Source organism: Prionailurus bengalensis, chromosome E3 (assembly GCF_016509475.1).
Source record: "Prionailurus bengalensis isolate Pbe53 chromosome E3, Fcat_Pben_1.1_paternal_pri, whole genome shotgun sequence".
Lineage (NCBI taxonomy): Eukaryota > Metazoa > Chordata > Mammalia > Carnivora > Felidae > Prionailurus > Prionailurus bengalensis.
In genome coordinates this window covers 2,819,142-2,839,871 of record NC_057357.1, presented here as the reverse complement: position 1 = coordinate 2,839,871, position 20,730 = coordinate 2,819,142, and the positions used below count along the sequence as shown (strand labels likewise).

Here is a 20,730-nt window from a genome sequence, read left to right as displayed (position 1 = left end):
AAAGGAAGGAATCGCCGTCCCCACGCTACAGCACGGATGAACCCTGAGGACATCACGTAGGTCAGGTAAGCCGGGCACAGAGACCACTGTGGTGTAATTACACTTACGTGCGGTGTCTCGGGTGGCTTCGTCAAGCCAGAAAGTGGGATCGTGCTCCCTGGGGGGCCGGGCAGCGGCTGTTTAATAGTTCAACTTCCACATTTTCAAGATGAAAAAATTCTGGAGATGGTTTCATGACTATGTGACTGCACTTAACCCTGCTGAACCGTACCCTTAAAAATCTTGACGATGGTAAATTTTTCACAATTATAAAAAAAAAAAAAAAGTAGGTGCGTGTGGTAGTCAGAGCGAACAGTACTTTGCAGGGGAGACACACAGGATACGGGCCTGCCTGCTGGTTGTCGCTGATTTTCCCCACCTTTAATTGAATCTTTGGGTCCCAACATTCACAAGCGAGTTCTCAGATTTAGAGGGTCCCCGCTACCCCCTACCCGTTCATTCGACAGAACCTCCTCTTGTTGACCAAATTGTGACTCTCCCCTTACCTTCAACAAAAGTGATTATAAACGTCAAGGGTGAAAATCTGGGGGAAAGTTAGTTGGGGTCCCGGGGGTTGTGCGCCCTTTCCCTTCAGGAAGGGTCCTCATTTTCCTCAGGATACAGATGGTTATTTTGTATACAGAATGCAGTAGGCGCACCTCAACACTTTGTGCACTCAGCCTCAGCAGAGGCATTTTTTTTTTTAAGTTGATTTATTCTTGAGAGAGAGAGACAGAGCATGAGCAGGGGAGGGGCAGAGAGAGAGGGAGGCGCAGAATCTGAAGGAGGCTTCAGGCTCTGAGCTGTCAGCACAGAGCCCGACGCGGGGCTCGAACCCACGAACCGCGAAATCACGACCTGAGCCAAAGCCGGATGCTCAACCGACTGAGCCCCCCAGGCGCCCCAACAGAAGCATTTTAAATAACGAATGCTTCCTTAAGTCTCCAAGGCCTTCTTGGGCTAAGAGGATTGAGAAGAGCAAGTCCACCTGAAATTAATCTCTGCATTCCCTTCAGGATCCCCTGGCACATGCTGGGGGGACCGGAGGCCCTCCAGACGCTGCGTAGCACCCAGCTGGGGCGAAAACTGCTGGGGCGGGGGGTGCCAGTACTCAGCTCCCCTCCGCTTGCAGAGAAGCCTGGAAATGCAAACCCGTTCTGGTGCAGCCCCAGCTCGGAGGAGGACCGTGGCCTTGATTAAACTAGCCGCTTCGCGCTGGGTTAGAAATGGTTTTGGTTTCTTTCCCTCTGCTAAGAATATTACAATTGAAGTCTTAGGAATGTTTTTAAGTTAAGATTTTAGCAAAATATTTGAATGAGAGGAAACACTGTAGCGTTAAGTCAAGTGAAAGTATGATTGTGGATCCTTAAGCTGTGGTAGAGGAAATAATTAATTTATATCTTAGAAACAAAGTAACCCTTGCTACCCAGACGAGACCTAGAGAAGCCTGGATTCTGAGGACAAGCTGAGCTCCACCTTGGTTCGGAGGTTTCAAATAATTGAACAGATACGCTTCATACAGAATCTCGACCGAAAGCTGGTCAGCTGATCCCCAGGAACAGAAGACGCACATCTCCGTGAATAGTAAACCGGAGGAGATCCTGGCGCAGCAGCCTCCGGAGACTTCTAGAAAAGGCACAGAGTCCTGGACTCCTCCCAGGGCATCTTTGTAGGACCGTTGAGTATGCGTAAGCAGACGCGATGTGTTCTACGGGGAGTCCCTGAGGCAGCCCTTCTGCAGAGGGGGCACCGTCCCCCCTTCGTATCTGTGAAGGAATTTCTCGACACGCTCCGAGTAGGCATCTGCGGGGCCGGCTTTTTCAAGTAGTGTCACCCACCGTCCTCGGGTAGCATCTGTGCCGTCTTCTTCACAAGTGTGAAGCGTCTCCCATTATGAGCTTTTTCAACTCCTGTTTTCAGATCATTTCAAACTTGTAGAAGTCTCGGGAGGCGTTGGGAGAACTGCAGTCGGCCGGACCAGGGCTCCTTTCCCGAACAGGTCCCTCCCTTCACCTCTCCCCCTCCCTGCCCTGCCTTCTTTCGCACCCTTTGTCATACGTTTGTTTTCTGAATGCTTTTTTTCTTTTTTTTAATCCTTTCCATCTCTCTCCCTCCACGTTGTAAGACACACGCGTCCTGGTACAGCTCCAGCAGGTGCCGCAACGTTTTTAGTGAATTATAAAGCTAATGATCTGTCCCCTTCTTTCATAAGGACATGCTGTAAAGAGGGCTTTTTCCCCCCTAATACCGAAAAGAGGATAGACTTTTAGCCTCACATGAGAAAGGATTTTGGTGGTAAATAAATGAGAAGGACGTGCAAACCACACAGCTCGCCTGGCAGTGCGTGTCCACGCCTGTCCTGCAGGAGGATGGCGTGTGGTTGGCTCCCCCCCCCCCCCCCCCGCCCCCGGCGCTCCTCAGTGAGGTGGGTGCTGTTGGAGACGATGCACTTTGCAAGTGAACCCCCAGATGAGAAGCTACACCGAACCAAAAAAGTGGCTTCTGCCTTGCTTTTCTAGGGGCTTCCAAGAGGCCAGAACTCTCTATCAGCACAGGGAGCCCGCAGTGTCCCCGAGCTCCTGCCACCTGCTGTCCCTGTGTGCCCGGCTCAGACGAGGGCCGGGCGTGGCCCTGTGAGGGGAACTTGCAGAAGCCTGTAGGGTTATTAACTTGGGATCCTTTTAATTGGTACCCGGGGTCTGTTGAACTTCCTGCTGCTGTTTTGTTAAATGATGGTGGTTTAATAAAGATGAAAACAGCCCCATAACCAGCTATAATTGGAGCTTTACCCGCCGTGAAAATTCTGAGCGTCTGAAACAGCTCCTGAAATAGACCTGAACTACTTAGGAGTTATTAAATGGAGATGATTAATTCTCAGTGTGAGCAACACAGGAGCATTCTTGAGTAAATAACTTGGTTTTATGGAAACTTTTCTCCTCTTGGGGCAGCTTTTTCTAAGCGGTACTTTTCAGTGACTTGTAGTGAATTCGCCAAGCTGTGCAGTGGCCACCACGAACCAGTTCTAGGGCCCTCCCGTCGTCCCAGTAAGGCCCCTCGTGCCCGTGCGTGCCTAACCCCAGTCCTCGGCCCCAGGCCCCAGGCGGCCCCTCTTCCTCCTCCTGCTTCTGTAGGTTTTCCGGTTATTTCCTAGAAATGGAATCATGCAGTACGTGGCCTTGGTGTCTGGGTTCTTTCATTCCACAGGAAGCGTCTGAGGTTCACTCGCACTGCAGTCTGGGCCAGCACCGTCTTCACTTTCATCACTGCCTAGTGTTCTGTGGACGAACCACGTCTTGTCTCCTCACCCATCGTGTGGTGAGCATTTGGGCAACCTTCGCCCGTTGGGCTGTTAAGCGCGGTGCTGCTGTGGACGTTGTTTTGCAGCTTTTTAAAAGAAAACCGGTGTGAAAGGTGCCTACAAGAGAACTGAAGTTTGCTCTTTGGATGTGATTTTTTTTTCGTTTTTTTTTAATGTTTATTTATTTTTGAGAGAGGCGGAGTGTGGGGAGGGGAGGGGCAGAGAGAGAGGGAGACACAGAATCGGAAGCAGGCTCCGGGCTCCGAGCTGTCAGCACGGAGCCCGACAAGGGGCTCAAACTCACGAACCGTGAGATCGTGACCTGAGCCGAAGTCGAAAGCTCAACTGACCGAGCCACCCAGGCGCCCCTGGATGTGATTTTTACAATAAGCAGTATTTAATTTTTTTCCCCCTTCTTATCTGACCGTAGGTAAGAATTCAGGATCTCTCGAAGAGGGTGAATTTGATGATCCTTTGAGTGAAAGCAAGGTGTGAGTTAGCCTTTCCAAGGAAACCCAGTGGAACTCGGGATCAGCAGCAGGGAACCAGACAGACAAGTTTCCCCTTAAGGCCTCCCCGCCCCCCACCCCTGCCGGCCGCCAGTGCTCACCTCAGCCTCCACTCAGGCTGATCACCAGGAACAGCTTTCTGGTTTGGAGCAGGGGATCCTTTTTTTTTAATACATCTTTTTTTCTTTAATAAATCTATATTTTGTCTTCTCAGTGAATGTTCCTAAAAGGAACTTCGTGTACTAGTTCCAGTGCAGAATGTGATAAAATATGTGTGAAGCAAGATTTGGTGAAATATCCCTACAATTCCCTCTTTTATTTACTGGGTTTAAAAACATGTTTTTGGAACTGTCAAGCAAAATTCTCCGTTTGAGGTGGAAAACATGTTGCTTGGAGAAGCACTTTATTGACACCTTTCAAATGTCCCCTTTGTCCAGGAGGCGCTCAGGCTGTGGGTGGCTTACGTTTCCCCTGGCCCTGTTCCTGAGCAAACCCCCGTTGTTGTTCTAAGGAGGTCCCCCAAAAGTAGCCTGAATTGGGGTTTATGCGCATCCTTGGGCGTTCCGTGAAGAGAACACTCGGGTAGGTGGCACTTGGCTGGTGAGGTCCCAGGTCTCGCCCTGGTTCTTGAAGGCACGGCTAGTTCACAGCCCATATTCCACCGCAGAGGGAAAAAAAGGAAATCGATCAGAACCTTTAGCTACCGACTGAGGTCTGATCTCTGTATTGCTTAGCAGATCAGTTTCACAAAAGTAATTACGTAAACTTTCATCCTTTGCCTTGACCTGAATGTTACTTTTACAGATCGTTTTGACAGGCTCTTTTTGTTTTGATTTATCTCCCTTAGTGACAAACCAGAAACAAAAGAAAGATCATTTCGCTCAGCCTGGTGTGTTTTACAAGGTCATCTTTTTTTTTAAGGTAGAGCTCCCTCTCTCTCTCTCTCTCTCTCTCTTTCTCTCTCAAGGTTTACTAACGTGATTTTTTTTTAAGTTAAATTTAAGAGCAGTTAGTGAGGGTTCCAGAATTGTAAGTACTGTGGCACAATCCAATAGTAAATAAGACACCAGTAGTTGCCTATTTCTAGAATATTCTTTATGATGCTTATCTGGAAAATGTAACTCTTCACATGGCTCTCTCCAGGTATTTCAGACTTCGGAATACTTCCTGTTTGTTTTGAGCTAGCTTTATTTATTTATTTTAACTTTTTTTTTTTTTTTAAATTTTTTTGAGAGAGTGAGACAGAGCACGAGTGGGGGAGGGGCAGAGACAGAGGGAGACACAGAACCGGAAACAGGCTCCAGGCTCCGAGCTGTCAGCACAGGGCCCAACACGGGGCTCAAACCCATGAACCATGAGATCACGACCTGAGTCAAAGTCGGATGCTTAACCGACTGAGCCACCCAGGCGCCCCGGGCCAGCTTTAGATCATAGGGCCATGCAGAGTCGAAAATCAAGTTCACGCACGGGTGTCAGAACTCCATCCCGGCGGACAGAACTGCACTGTGGCCAGGGTGAGGGAGTTCGGGGAGCTTTTCCAGGCGAAGCATTTACTCAGACAGCTGGCACGGCCGAGGGAAGAAACCCTTGGTGGGCTCCCTGTGCCGGAGCCCGGCCCGGTTCCTGCCAGATGCGGTGCGTGCCGACGTGCCTGCCGCAGCCAAGGAATTCCATCCGGGTCTCCCCCAGCTCGGCTCTCGCGCTGTGGGGCGTCCGTTCCTCCGGGGAATTACCTTTGGCATTTCTGCTACGCTGTGTTGTGTTGGGCTTTTGGTGGTGGAGGTGGGGCCTTGTGAAATCCTGCAAATGTTGTCAGCAGAGACTTTTCCAGCGATTCTGGAAGGAGAGAAGCTTTTGGAGGCGGTGGTCCATCTCCTCAGAGCTGTCTGGTCTCTCGTGGGACAAGGTCAGAGTTCGTGTGGAGCGTGGGTGCCGAGTCAGTGCTCCAGCGCCCCCACAGCCCCCCGGACCCCAGGCCTACAGGGCCTGGCGGCCCGGGCCTAACGCACAAGGGCCCTTTATGAGGAGCCAGAGCCCTGGCTCGCCGGCCCGAGCGTCTGGGGCGTCCCTGCCTTTGGCCTCCTGCCCTGCTTCCCTCTCCTCCGGGCCAGCCCCGGCTCTGGTTGGCTCCACGAGCAGAGCCGGCCTTTTGCTCGGAGAGCCAAGCTGGAGCACGGCCGATGAGTCAGGCTTTGGCAGGAGGAAGGCTGCTTTGAGCACTCCTCTTTCCCTTTTGTTGAGCCCGAGGCGGGCTTTGTTGAGCCGAGGGGGTGGGGAGGCCGGCAAACATCCCGCCGAAGGGCACCCTGACCCCTTGGCCCCGGCTCCCCTCCGCCGTCCAGGGGGAGGCAGTTGGCCTCAGAGTGCTGCCCGGTCCAGATGGTCTGTCCCCTCGTCGTCTGGCTGCTCTGAGCCCTGTCTCCTTGACAGGTCATATGACGAATGAGACTACTGTCCTTGTTCCGATTTTTTAATTTCATTTTTCGCAAGCACGTTGGGACTTAACTCTTAAATATAAAACTTGGCTCGCGGTCTCTGGTCAGGGCCCTGCATGTGGCTTAAGAGCTCAGCCTTCTGAGCTGAGTGGCGGTTTCGACCGCTTGGGCAAGTGAACCTGTGAGCTTTGGTTTCTTCCAGCAGGAGAATGGGGACAACTGCGTTTGGATTAAGTGAGATAATGCGCGTCAAGTGCGTGGCGCAGCGCCTGGCACTGCAGGGCCGGTTCGGTGCCGTTATCCGGCCGAGGGAGCAGCCTCCGTGAGCCGGCCGCACACCCCACTTGTGATCCTCCGTCCGGTGCCGGTGGGGCACCTGGCCGGGCGCCTGCTCGGCCCATCTAACTCCTCCTGGAAATGAAATCTGTCAGCCGCCTCAGCCCCAGAGCCAGAGCTTTTGGCGTCTTGGGTCGGTATTGGGGGCACGTTCACAGATTTCTCCGCCTACCAAGCTCCGTGCGAGGGGACTGACGGGAGAGGCGGCCCTTGGGGTGCGGGACGGGGCTCGGGCCGTGGTCAGCTCCGCCGTGGCTGGACTGCTGGGCAGCCGGACGGGCCGCCTTGGTCCGGGCTCTGGCGTTTGTCGGTATGACTGGTGGGGAAACGCGGCTGGGAGCAGGGTTGGAAGCAGCGCTGTCCCGAGATCGGAAGGCGCGTGCGAAGGCGTGAATGCGAAACATGTAGCGGCTGTGTGTCCGCCTTGTATTACAACAACGCTGATCGTCTTTTTGTTTTCCAGTAGCCCGTGCTGGCAACTGTTCCTGAGATTGGTTTTTTGTTTTTTATCACGTGTGTGTGTGTGTGTGTGTGTGTGTGTGTGTGTGTGTGTACACACACATACACGACAAGACAATCACTAGTTGCCAAATTGCAAATCAAGTGAAGATACACTGAGTGTCGGGTGAGAGGCTGGTTTGGAAGCAAGTCCGCTGTGGAGCGGGTGTTGTTTCTGTCCGTAGAGATCACCTGGGTTAGCTGGTACTGGTTCCGGAAGAGGATGCGGGCCGCTCCAGTGGCTGCAGGGGAGCTCCTGCCACGTGGCCTGGGTCACGCCGGCTGACAAGCGTTGACTGCATTTTCCCCCTGTAGTCCCTCAGATCCTGTCCCAGATTCTGTCCGCCGTCCTTAGGACCGTGTGTGGCCAGAGGCCTGGCTTCAGGGAGACCATAGGTCCCGTTTGAAGGCCTGCTCTGTGTGCGTCTGACCCGGCCTGGAGACAGCTCCGGGTCAGGTTCTGGTCCCGAATGGAGGGGACGTCCCGTCAGCTCAGGTGCACACAGGCTTTCTCCGAAGGACCCCGACCTGAGGTCCAGGTGGCAGAGGGAGCCGATCGGTGAGGTGCGTGTCGTGTCGTGGCTCCGTTTAAAGGTTCTTGTTTTGGGCCCAAAACAACAAGCTGTCCCCAGATGAGTCACGGACCGTGGGGGACTGACCGGGCCACCCTTGTCCCGACCGTGAGGCCAGACTGTGCTGGGGCGAGGAAGAGTCCGGTCAGAGGGGTGCCGCCCCCCTTCCCCAAAAACCTCTGTGTGCAGGATCCCCCGCCCTCCGGGGAGTGTAACGCTGATCCAGGTCAGGCCCTCCGTGCTATGAAGCAAGCCTCTGGTGGCTTCAGAGAGCCTTGCGGGCCCCACTAGCACAGGCTGTCCCCGGAGGCAAGACTGGAAGTGGAGGGAGCTAAACTTAGCTCCCTGGATGAGCTGCTGGTGCGGTGCGAGGAGGGGCGAGGGGTGTGGGGGAGGCTTAAAGGGACAGCCACGGGCTTGTGTGGCGTGCAGGGATGGGCCTGCACCAGATCCGTCACCAGCTCCAGTGTGGCATCTGGCGTCAGGGGAACTTAGCTGGTCTAGCACGTGGCGCTATCTGTGCCTGGGGGTCCTGCATGCAGGGGTGGGGGGAAGGTGGCCATGGGTGCATTGAGGCAGGGGGCGGGGGGGGCGTGCCCAAAGGTACTGAGCACCTTGGGGGCTGTGGTGCATTGGGGGGGGCAGGGCCCCAGGGATCCTGTGTGCAGAGGGGGGGGCTGTGGGTGCATTGCCGGGGGCGGGGCCCCAGGGGTCCTGCGTGCCAGGTTGGGCGGGGGGCTGTGCCCAGCAGTGAGGAGAACGTGGTCTGGGCAGTTGGAAGGGCACCGTGGGCTCTGGCATGCTCACCCCCTGGGTCCAGAGAGCGGCAGCATTGACGGCCCAGAAGGGAAGGGGGCTGAGCGCCACCTGGGTGTTCCAGGGCTGACTCGGGGACAGAAGGAACATGTGACATGGGCCCACAGCTGCATCGCTACGTGGAAGTGAGCCTGCGTAACTGGTTTGGCAAAAGCGATCTCTCTCCCACTTGGAAGTCCTCGATAATTCACCATTTTCTACCTGTCTAGTCCTCTCTCAACATTTCCCACCTGTTCCCCGGACAGGGGTGGAAGGGAAAGACAGGGCGCACGGTCGTCCAGCACTGACAGATGCCTCTCTGTTCGACTCCAGTTCCCCAGCCTTCAGGTGCTAGGTGTTCCTCTGCTTTGTTGAGTGTTTGTGTCGTTCTTTTGTGTTCGTAGCCCTGGGACCAGGCTGCCAGGGGCAGGGAGCAGCCTCGATCCCGGGCTCTGAAAGCCAGGCCATCAGGGCCGGTGCCGCGTACGGGGTGTGCACTTCCCGAACTAGAGGCCGCCGGCCGTGAGCGTGGTCCATACCGCCTTCGCTGTGTCTCTGTCCCAGTCCTGTACCTGCGCAGGAAACAAGGACACACGGTCAACAGTAGTAAGGGACGCATCTGCACACACCCCCACCGTGCAGATCAACAGCATCAGCGGCGGGGCGCGCCCGACTTCGGCTCGGGTCATGATCTCACGGTTCCTGGGTTCGAGCCCCGCGTCGGGCTCTGTGCTGGCAGCTCAGGGCCTGGGGCTGCTTCGGATTCTGTGTCTCCCTCTCTCTCTGCTCCTCCTGTGCTCACACTCTGTCTTTCTCAGTCTCTCAAAAATGAATAAATGTTGAAAAAGAATTTTTAAAAAAGCGGGGGGCATCAGTGGTAACGTGTCACCCACTGTCGGCTCTCCTGCTCCTGGATGCACCCCCCGCCCAGCCGTAGCCGCCCTTCTGATGTCGGCTAACGTTCTTTTCATTTGTCCTTTTACCACCCATGTATCCCCGAGCCGTTCTCTGCCGCAGTTTTATCCGAACACTGGGGATGACCGTCATACCGGCCTCGAGCATCGTTTTGAGGATTAACTGAGTTAATATGTAAAGCACTTAGATCCGCACGGGGCACCTGGTAAACGTTGTATGTGTGTTAGCTGCTGTAACTGTTGTTGTGTTTAATTTTTCCAGTTTTTAAACGTCACGTAAGTCAAGAGTAGTGTCAATGTTGTACTGCCGCTTGTTTTTTTCATTCACCGATTTATTTTGTGATTCATCGTATTGATGCACATGGTAATGGTTCCCTCTTGTTCATTCTCCTGTGCGGTTCTAGCTTATGCTGCCCTCTATTTATCCGGTGAAGTCAGGGTTGACTGGGTTTTTCCAGCCTCGGCTTTGATGATCCTGCCGCTAGGAGCATTCTGGCTCACGTTCAGTGTCCTCTCGGGCAGTGCTTCCCCAAGTGTGGTCTGGGGATCCCTGAGGTCCTGGCGAGGGCTCCTCAAGACCGACACTGTTCTCAGAATAAGACTGAGACGCCATTTGCCTTTTGCACTGTTATTTACTCGAGAGCGGACACTGGAGTTTTCCAGAGGCCACATGGTGTGTGATGATATCATCGTTCTGGTGGCTGCCTAGATACATGCCTGTTATAACTGTATTTCTAAGTTACTTCAGTTCTCTAATACGGTAAATATTGATAGTTTGGGAGGTGTTGTGTCCAGGGGAGGGGCTTCCCTGGTTTTATTTGAATAAGGCAGTGAAAGCACAGGGGCTTTCCGTAACGAACCTGAAGAAACGGACTCTGACTCATCCCCTTTGTTGTGAGTTAGCTAATGACTAATGCCATAGCAGGAGATTTTTCAGACACTCACTGGGTTTTTAGTCCTGTATTATGTGACTCGAGCAGCTCCATTATGAGGAGGAGGAAGAATTCCTTATTATCTGCCATTCTGATGCAGGGGCAAGTTTTTCTAGACAGGTCCTCGACAGCAAACTCAAGCCAGCAATCCACTGAGTTAACAGAGGAAATAATGTCTAGGGTAGCACTAGAAGGGTCTGCTTTGAAAAAATCCGTATCTGGGGCACCTGGGAGGCTCAGTCGGTTAAGCATCCAACTTCAGCTCAGGTCACGATCTCACAGTTAGTGAGTTCGAGCCCCACATCGGGCTCTCCACTGTCAGTGCAGAGCCCGCTTCAGATCCTCTGCCCCTCCCCTGCTCTCTCCCTCTCTCAAAAATAGACATTTAAAAAAAAAAGAAAAAAATCCGTATCTTCATTCACCAACAAGCATTTGGTTCCTAAGGGTCAAGACGCTATTGGAGCTGAGGACACACAGTGAAGGTGGCCTTTTCTTCCGCGGTTAACGGTTGTGTTGCAGGTACCTGGTACAATGGAGGAAGTTAAAACAACCACACAGATGCGCTGTCTCGCAGCAGGGGCAGGTCAGGGGTCCTGGTGTCTGGACCTCACTGGGTCATCTGCTCTCAAGGTCTCATCAGGCTGAGATCAAGGTGTCGGTGGGCCCGTGGTCTCACCTAATGTCCCTTGCCAGCTGCCTGTCATTGGCAGAGTTCATTTCCTTGCAGTTGTGTGACGGAGATCTCTGTTGTTGTGTGGGTTTCTGGCCAGCTTCCGGGGACTGCCCTGGGTTCCCTGCCATGGGGCCCCTCCTCTTACAACATGACGCTTCTTTGAAAAGGCTCACCAGATTAGGTAAGGCCCACCCCGGATCATCTCTCGTGATCGGCTCAGAGTAGCCCAGTCAAGGTGTGCGGTCTCTTGCTCTCCACGGGCCCCTCCCATGCTCCAGAGAAGGAGATTGTACACGGACACAAGTCGCTGAGGCCCATCTTCAAATCCTGCCAGCACAGACCTCTTTTCCTAACCCCAGATTACAAAGATTTTCACCTGTGTTTTTTTCAAGTCTGTGGTTTTAGTTTTAGCTTTCACTTTTAGGTCTGTGGACACACTTTAATTTTCGTGTATGATATGGGTAAGGGTCTATGTCCCTTTTTTCCCCCGTACAGATCACCAGTGTCTCCGGCACCATTTTTTGAAACAATGCCCGTTTCCCCATCTTGATTTGCCTTGACAGCTGTCAAAATGCACTTGGCCGTCTCTGTGAGGTCCTGCGCCCAGACTCTGGTTTCTGCCCAGTTGTCTGCCTTTTCTCGCACCAACCCCTTCTTTCGTAGAAAGTCTGGAAATCAGGCGTCGAAAAGATGCTTTCCTTTTATAAAATCGATTTATTCGAGGTCACTTTTTAAAATGAGCTTGTTATTTTCTACCAAAAAAAAAAAAAATGGCTCCTGGGACTTTGGTTGGCATTACACGGCATCCGTAGGTCAGTCTGGGGAGAACTGGCATCTTAACAGGGTCGAGGCTCCTACAATTGATGAACATGCCATATCTCTCCAATTACGTAGGTTCTTTTGTCCTTGTGCTCTGCGTTTTCCAAAGAAGAGGTTTTAAACATCTTTATAAAAGTCTGTTTCACGGGGCACCTGGGTGGCTCAGTGAGTTCAGCGTCCAACTTTGGCTCAGGTCGTGATCTCGCAGTTCGTGAGTTCAAGCCCCGCGTCGGGCTCACTTCTGTCAGCCTGTCATTGCAGATCCCACTTTGGATCCTCTGTCCCCCTCACTCTGCCCCTCCCCCACTGTTCTTTTCCCCCAAAAAAGTAAATATTTGAAAAATAATAAACGTCTGTTTGAGCTATTGGAATAAGGCAGGGAATATAAGAAAGAAAAGGGGCATATAAGTCAGAAAAGTCCCTATTGGCAGATGACATATAAAATGTAAAGGAACCCACCCAAAAAGTCACAGAAGTAAGTAAATTAAGCAAGTCGACAGGATATAAGCTCAATAAATACAAAAATCAATTATATTTCTGTATACTAGCAATGAACACAGGCAAACAAATGTGCCATTACTGTTCACAATTGCTCACAAAAAAGGGGGAAATACTTGCATGTAAATTTAGCATAACATAGATGGGATGGGACTTGTATGATTAAAAGTGACAGGACGCTCATTAAAAAAATCAGAGGGTCTGAACAGATGGAGAGTTGGTTTGAGCTCCTGGATTAGGAGGCTCAACATAGGAACAGTGTGAGTTCTCCCCAAATGTATATACAGGTTTCTGTTCCTACTAGACACAGAGCTCCTGCTAAAATCTCAGCCAGACCTTTTGTAAATATAAATATGATCCTTCCAAAATTCGGAGAGGCACAAGAATAGCCCAAACCGTTTAGAAAATGAAGAATAAAGTACAAGTTATCCGTGTCTCATGTCGAGACCTTGGATGCAGCTGCATTAATCAAGACAGTGATATCGACAGAGGGACAGACACAGGTCAGTGGGACAGACCCAGAGGTTAGCTCCGCACAAGTATGCAGAGATGCAAAACCGGTTCAGTAAAGGAAGGCCAGCCTTCCACGTATGCTGCTGAAGCAATTGGATAGCCGTAGACTGGAAAAGAAAGAAGAACCGTGACCTGAATCTCACAACCTTACGCACAACTTAGACCGGCATGTAGATTTAAATGAAAGAGAATTTTGAGAAGGTGACATGGTAGAAACTCTGGGACCTAAGGCTGGATAAGACCCCAAAAGCAAAACCCATAAAAGAAAAAAATCATTTTTGAAAAAATGTCAATTTTGATTTCATCAAAATTAAAACTTGCTCTGCAAAAGACCCTCTTAAGAGGCCGCAGACAGAAAATATTTGCCAACCACACATCTATGAAAGGACTCATCTCAAAAAAACAAAGAATTCTTGAGACTCAATGGTAATAAAACAGTCCAACTAGAAAATGGGCAAAAGATCTGAAGAGATTTCCCCAAGAGGATGTGCACGTGGCACATAAGTACATGGGAGGTGGTCGACATCACTGGCCATCGGGTCTTTGCAGGTTAAGGGAAACGCAAAACCATGTTGAGATACATGTTAGAAGTTAGAAAAGAAGACCAGCGGCCACCGGTGCCCGGGTGGCTCAGTCTTCAACTCTTGATCTCAGCTCAGATCTTGATCTTGGGGTCATGAGTTCAAGCCCTGTGTTGGGTTTGAAGCCTACTTTTCAAAAAAGGAAAGGAAAGAAAGGAAAACACAGCACCCATAGCAAAGGCTGGCCAGGATACAGAGAAGCCAGGTCCCCTCCGCATGGCTGGCAGGAATGTGGATGATGCTGCTGTCCTGGATTATAGTCTGGAAGTTTCTTCTAAACACTAAATTTGTACTTAACCATGTGACCCAGCAATCTCACTCCTGAGCACTTACCCAGAGAAATGGAAACTGTCCACACAGAACCTGTTTGTGAATGTTGACGGCAGGTTTTCTTTGGGGGAACATTTTTTGTAATAAATTCAGGTGCTTTTTTTTTTTTTTTTTTAAAGTAAATATAGGTTTGTTCAGATTTTCACTGTTAGTAAATTAAATCTTTAAAACATTTTGTCCATTTCTTCTAAGAAATCCAGTTTGTTAGCATCAAGTTGTTCAGAATGTCCTCTCCATATTTTTTTAATGTCTGTAGGATCCATAGTGTAACTCCTCTTTACTTGCCGGTCCTAGCAATTTCCCTTTTTCTTGCTGGATTACTCTGGCTAGGACGTTACCCGTTTCGTTGGCCTTTTTGAAGACACTTTTGGCCCTGTTAATTTTTTTGTTGTTTGTCCATTTTCTATTTCGGTGATTTCTTTCTTTCTTTCTTTCCTTCCCTCTACTCACCTGGGGTTTTCTTTACTCTTCCTTTTTAGGGCCTTTGAGAAAGAAAGTTCAGTCAATGATTTTGGACCTGTTTTCTTTTAATTTTTTTTTTCAACATTTATTTATTTTTGGGACAGAGAGAGACAGAGCATGAACGGGGGAGGGGCAGAGAGAGAGGGAGACACAGAATCGGAAACAGGCTCCAGGCTCTGAGCCATCAGCCCAGAGCCTGACGCGGGGCTCGAACTCACGGATCGCGAGATCGTGACCTGGCTGAAGTCGGACGCTTAACCGACTGCGCCACCCAGGCGCCCCTCTATTTTCTTTTCTAATATAAACATTTATTTTTAAATTTTAGTTGCAGTATAGTTAAAGTGTTGTATTTCACATATACAATGTAGTGATTCAATACATATCATACATACATTGCTAACATAGGCATTTAGAGCTACAGATTTCTTCCTTAGATAATACATTAAATACATCCCAAAATAATTAAAAAAAAATTTTTTTTAACTTCATTTATTTATTGTTAGAGCAAGCCAGGAGAAGGGCAGAGAGATTGGGGAGACCGAGAATCCCAGCAGGCTCTACACTGTCAGCATGGAACCTGATGTGGGGCTTGAACTCACAAACCATGAGATCGTGACCTGAGCTGAAACCAAGATTTGGATGCTTAACCGACTGAGCCACCCGGGCACCGCCGAAAATATTTTCTAATGTGCTTTGTGATTTCCTTTTGGTACTTCCATTTGATCCATGGAGTTTCCATCTCCCTGCTTAAATTCCCCATATGTTCTTTCATGTCGTCTACTTTTTCCATCAAATGCTTAGCATATTAATCATAATTGTTTTAAATTCCTGATGTGTTAATCGCAGACCCTCTGCCACATCTGAGTCTGGCTCCAGGGCTTGCTCAGTCTCTTCAGACTGTGATTTTGCGTTTTATAGAGCGGACATTGTCATTTTCCGTTGAAAGCTGGATGCATTGCTGGCTCCAGCCACGTTCCTGTCCCTCATATTCACCTGCCTGTCCAGATTGGGGGGCAGCAACCCTTGAACATCCAGTCTCGTGTGGCTCTAAAAAGAGTCGTGCTTCTTCAGCCAGGTCACGATCTCGCGGTCTGTGAGTTCGAGCCCTGCGTCAGGCTCTGGGCTGATGGCTCGGAGCCTGGAGCCTGTTTCCGATTCTGTGTCTCCCTCTCTCTCTGCCCCTCCCCCGTTCATGCTCTGTCTCTCTCTGTCCCAAAAATAAATTTTAAAAACGTTGAAAAAAAAATAAAAAAAGAGTCGTGCTTGTCCAGCTTGTGTGGGGACTGGAGTGACAACTTGCAGGTTCCTTAAGTGCCAGAGCAGGAGGGTGTGACTCTGCATTTGGAACCTCTAAGAACTGGCCAAGCCCCCCTCTCCGCCCCCCCCCACCCGCCCCTCCCTCACCCCATGGTGCGCGTGCTTTCTCATGTGGAGAAAAAGAAGATCTAAAATCATGCCCTGGTTTCTTTCTAGCTCATTTTTCTGTGGTGGTCCCTGTGACACAAATGAAGGATTAGATCTGTCGTTTGCAAGGCTGGGTCTGTAACCCGTGCTATTCAACTTCCAGAACCGTTTGAGGAATGAGCCTGACAGCTGTTCATTATGCACAGACCGCCTTGGATCCCACACAAGATCACAGTGAGGTGCGGCAGCTGCAATTAAACACCTGGAAAACAAGTGTCCTGACGATGGGGAACCTTCTTACCTTTGCTGATACAGGTGCAAACCGTGCAGCCGCTGAGGAACACACTTGGGTGATTCCTCAAAAAATTAAACACATGGGGCGCCTGGGTGGCTTAGTCAGTTAAGCGTCCGACTTAGGCTCAGGTCATGATCTCACAGTCCGTGAGTTCAAGCCCCACGTCGGGTTCTGTGGTGACGCTCGGAGCCTGGGGCCTGCTTCAGATTCTGTCTCTCCCTCTCTCTCTGCCCCTCCCCTGCTCACATTCTGTCTCTCTCTCTCTCTGTCTCTTAAAAATAAATAAGCATTTAAAAAAATTTTTTTAAATTAAACATAGTTGCCATGTGACCCAGAAACTCCACCGCCAGGTGGAATGTCTGCCCCAAAGGACCAAAGACCGGCATCCGAATGGAAACTTGTACAGGAACGGTCACAGCAGTAGCCAGACGCTGGAGGCAGCCCAGATGCCCATCAGCTGACCAGCGGATAAACACTGTGTGGGTCCACGCAGTGGGGCGCTGTCCAGCCGTAGAAAGGAACAGAGTGCTCACCCCGCCATGACGCGGTGAAACACGATGCCCAGTGGAGCAAGTCAGACCGTTGCTACGAAATACCCAAGATTGGCAAACCCAGAGAGACAGAAAGCTGATGGGTGGTTGTCCGGGAGTGGGGGGTAACCGCTCGTGGGCGCGATTGCCTTTGGGGGTGATGACAGTGTTTTCCAGCAAGGTAGAGGTGGTGGTTGTACGTCACCTTGAACGTGCTACATGCCACCGTGTTACGTATGCTTTATTTTTTAAAGATTTTATTACATTTATTTAAGTAATCTCTACAGCCAGTGTGGGGCTTGAACTCACGATCCTGACGTCAAGAGTCACGTGTTCTACCGACTGAGCCACCCAGGCGCCCCTATATACACTTGAAAGTGGTTAGTTTTCTGTTACGTTACTTTTACCTGAGCAGAAGAAAAAGACAAATCTCAGAGGGGCCTGGCATATTCGAGTGCCACCCTGGGCCTTTCCCTGGGGCCTTAGTCACAGCTGGGAAGGAGCAGCTCTCCCCAGGAACCGGGGTGGGGGACTCAGAGCCCGGATATGGGACGCAAGCCTTGGCCCGGCCGGGTGGCCGAGCAGGACCGCCAGCGTGGGCGCACCTTGGGCCGGCTTCCCGTGCACCTGCTCGTGCTGGGGCAGAAGGGCGAGGCCGCCGGAGTCCAGGGGCCCTGCCCCCACCTGACATGCTGTTAGGTTCATGTCTCTTAGTTTGGTTTCCATTCTGAGGGGTGGATTTTTTAAATAAATTTCGTTTTTAATTATGTAAGATCTCCACATGGTTCCAAAGCCAGAATGCATTGAGACGTCCCGCTCCTGCCCTGTTGTCCCCTCCCTGTACCTCATCGTTTCTATCTGTTGCTGGTTTATCTACGTTTCCTTTTTTAAATAGGAGCAGATAGTCAGTGTTTCCATTTCCGCACCATTCCTCACACGCAAGGAGACACATCGTACTTTGTGTCTTGCACCTCTTCTCACCAGCCGTGGACCACCGTCCACCCCCCACAGCCGTGTCCGACCCCCTGTGGAGGTCGCCTGCGTTACCCGACCAGCCTTCTGTCCGTGGACGTTTGTGGTCTTCCCAGGCTTTCGATGCTGTACGAGTCCCGCAGTGAATCTTTTCCCTGATACAGTAGGATCATAAATTAGCGACAGACAGGTCCTAGATTAAAATGGGAGATTTTAATCTCCCAGATTAAAATTAAACCCAGATGAAAACGGGAGAACCTCCGTTTTGACGACGCGTATGAATATGGGGTTTTATCTTTGTCCAGAATGCTTTCACGGCTGTGAGATCATTTACTCTCACGAGACCCCGGTGAAGCATCATAGGCATTCAACTTAGTTAGCAAAGCCGGAATTCAAGATGAGGTTTCCTTTTGCGAATTCGTGTTTTTTTTAAGCATTTGTAAAAACCCTCTATTCACACATGTTGTTTGGTCAGCATCTCTGTTAAGCCAAAGTTAAGACTTAAATTGGATATTTGTTAAGTAATGGAAATGAAAATCTGACCCTTGAAATAACTTGTTGTTTTTAACATACAGCAGTTTTAAAATTTGTCTTTGTGATCTGGAGGCACCTGGGTGGCCCAGTAGGTTAAGTGTCCGACTCTTGATCTCGACTAAGGTCACGATCTTGTGGTTCACGAGGTCGAGCCCCACATCAGACTCTGTGCTGACAATGCTGAACCTGCCTGGGAATTTCTCTCCCCCTCTCCCCCCCTCCCCTGCTCACTCACTTTCTCTGAAAAGTAGGCATTAAAAAAAATTGTGTCTTTGTAATTTGTTATGTTTAAATGAGTAAACTAATCTCCGGGTCGTCTGGCTCACCGTTGTCAAGTCCTGGATCTCCCAGCACAGTCGATCCCCTGTTAGAACCTAAAGACCCGCTTCCCTGATTCTGGAGCTATAGGAGGGGCTTACGAGTGCCCAGACAGGATTTCAAACCAAAAAGCCACTCGCCCCAAGTGAAGATTTGTGTTTTTCTTCCTCCACCCGCCTTCACACCTCCTTTGTCCTTTCTCACACCCCAGCCCCAGGGAACCCCCTCCATGCACTCACCTCCACCTCAGGAAGTACCTCCAGTGGAAGGGTGTGGGTCAAGTTGCTGGCAGAGAAACAGGTGTGACCAGTCAACCTGGAATACTGATCTTGTGTTGAAAGAGCTGAGTCCGTTCTCTGGAGATCTTGACTTAGCCGATTGAGGCGGATGGGGCCAGCCGATGTCCGCCGACGGGGACCGCCAGAGCGCGGGCAGGCAGGGGTGCAGGAGGCTGGGTGTGGGTCTGATAATGCCAACGGAAGCTTTGAAGCAGTGGTGAGCCCGCTACATGGGATTCTCGTGCGGCCGGTGTGTGTGATGGGCGCTCCCAGGGAATACGGTGCAGGAGACAGTCCATCTGCTGAAAATGATCCTTCTCTTTGCGAGGGTGACGTGCCCAGGCCTGCGCACTTTTCCGGCCACATCCGCCTGTCTGCGGCACGGATGCGAGTGTCCCAACGTAGTTCCTTGACACTGATCGCCCCCTCTGCCCGCTCGATCACCAGCATCCCCCCCCAGATCGTCCAGCGGCTGCTAATCAAAGTGCACATTTTGGGGCACCTGGGTGGTTCGATTGGTTGAGCGTCCAACTCTCGATTTTGGCTCAGGTGGTGATCCCGGGGTTGTGGGGTGCAGCCCCGAGTTGGGCTCTGTGCTGAGTGTGGAGCCGCCTGGGGATTGTGTCTCCCTCCCTCTGCCCCTCTCCCCTGCTCATACTCTCTCCCTCCCTCTGCTCCTCTCTCCTGCTCATACTCTCTCTCTCTCTCTCCCCTGCTCATTCTCTCTCACTCTCTCTGTGAGATTTTAAAAAAACTTTTTTAATGCACATTTTGCTGGGAGTTGGGTCAGGAAGGCAGGCTGATGTCAGATGTATGCCTGGTTGCCTCTGAGCACAACTAATTTATGTTGTATCGAATCCGTGAATCCGTGCCGTCACTAACGAAGGGACTCAGATTTGCAGACCATGAAGAGTTACGGAAAGCCCGTAAGTTGTCATGTTCTTTTCTTGCCTGACTGTGTTACTGCAGCGGCCATCGAGAGGACCCCAGCACCGTTTTGCCTCGCGTGATGCTCTCTTTTTGTAAAGGCATCGTCTGTGCCCGTCTAGGCTTTGGTAGCAAGTATACGTAGCCTTGGGTCTGTGAGAAATAATCCAGAGGCTGCAAAGCCCAAGATGAAGGCACCAGCAGATTCGGTTTGTGGTGAGACCCCCTCCACCCCCCCCCCCCCCCCCCCGGTTTGTGGACAGCATCTTCTCACGTATCCCCACGAGGCAGGAGCGTGTGCTCCGGGGGCTCCACCCTGACCACGCACCGGGACCAACGCACCCACGAAACCCCACCTCCCGATACCTTGACACTGGGGCGTAGATTTCTGCATACGAATGGTGGGGTGGGGGCACAGTCTGAGGTTCTGAGTGGCTAAGTCCACGGTAGCACCTCCGCTCCCGCCGCGTGCCGCTTCTCCGAAGGCCTGACTGCTTCCCCGTAGAGTTGGAAATCTGTCAGAATTTAAACCTGGGCGTCTTCCTGAGCTGGTGCTCTGGGAGCCGCGAGGCCCGTGCAGACGACTGTTCTGTGGGCTGCGTGTCGAGTCCCGTGGCGCACACGTCAGTCCGCACCTGGGCTCCCGCTCAGCCTGGCGGAGTGGCTCCTTGCCGGTTCGAACGAGCCGATTCTCCCGTTCCCTGCTGGCCTCTCGGCCCCCGACAGAGCTCCGTGGATCCTCCGGCCCCCACTGAGACGAGGCGGGTCCAGCTGACCCCGACTCCCCCTCCCGCATGCGGCCCTCCCCCGAAGGCGTGCGGGTGCCCGACCCTGCGGAGCGGCAGAGCCCCAGATACACCTTGCGTCTTGGAAGGAGCAGGAGGAGGGAGGCACGCGGCAGAGGGAGAAGCGGCGATGGTCCGCGTCCCTTAACGTTGGAGTGCAGGTGGGTTGGCCCCGAGTTCAAGCTCACGGGCGATTTCTCCACCCAGACGTGGGAGGCACACCTTCTCAGGTTTTAAATATACTGACCCATTCTTGTGTCCCCTGGGGCCTCTTCCTTTCCGTCCCGTGCCGTCGGGCTGATCACCTATGTCCCAGGGTCTCCCCAGGACAGTTGTGTCGCAACGATAGAATGTTGGCCGGGACACCTGCATTGCCGTGACCCTGCGCCCAACCACCCCAGGACCCCCGCTCCCGGTGCAAAGTCACGGTGGCAGGCGGGCGCAGACACGGTCCTGAGTCTTCACAGGCTCTCCTTGCACCTC

General features: G+C 51.7%; 2 protein-coding genes across 3 annotated transcripts in view; one reads left to right on the top strand and one right to left on the bottom strand.

Moving 5' to 3' along the window:
* Positions 1-20,730, top strand: part of GNA12 (G protein subunit alpha 12) — a 109,247-nt gene that overhangs the window by 83,519 nt on the left and 4,998 nt on the right. The window lies entirely within an intron of this gene.
* On the bottom strand, positions 17,446-19,118 carry LOC122471227. Its single transcript, XM_043559576.1, has 2 exons — positions 18,497-19,118; positions 17,446-17,560 (listed from the first exon to the last, which is right to left on the bottom strand). The coding sequence occupies exons 1-2, from the start codon at positions 19,025-19,027 to the stop codon at positions 17,477-17,479; spliced, it is 615 nt and encodes a 204-aa protein (XP_043415511.1). The 5' UTR covers positions 19,028-19,118; the 3' UTR covers positions 17,446-17,476.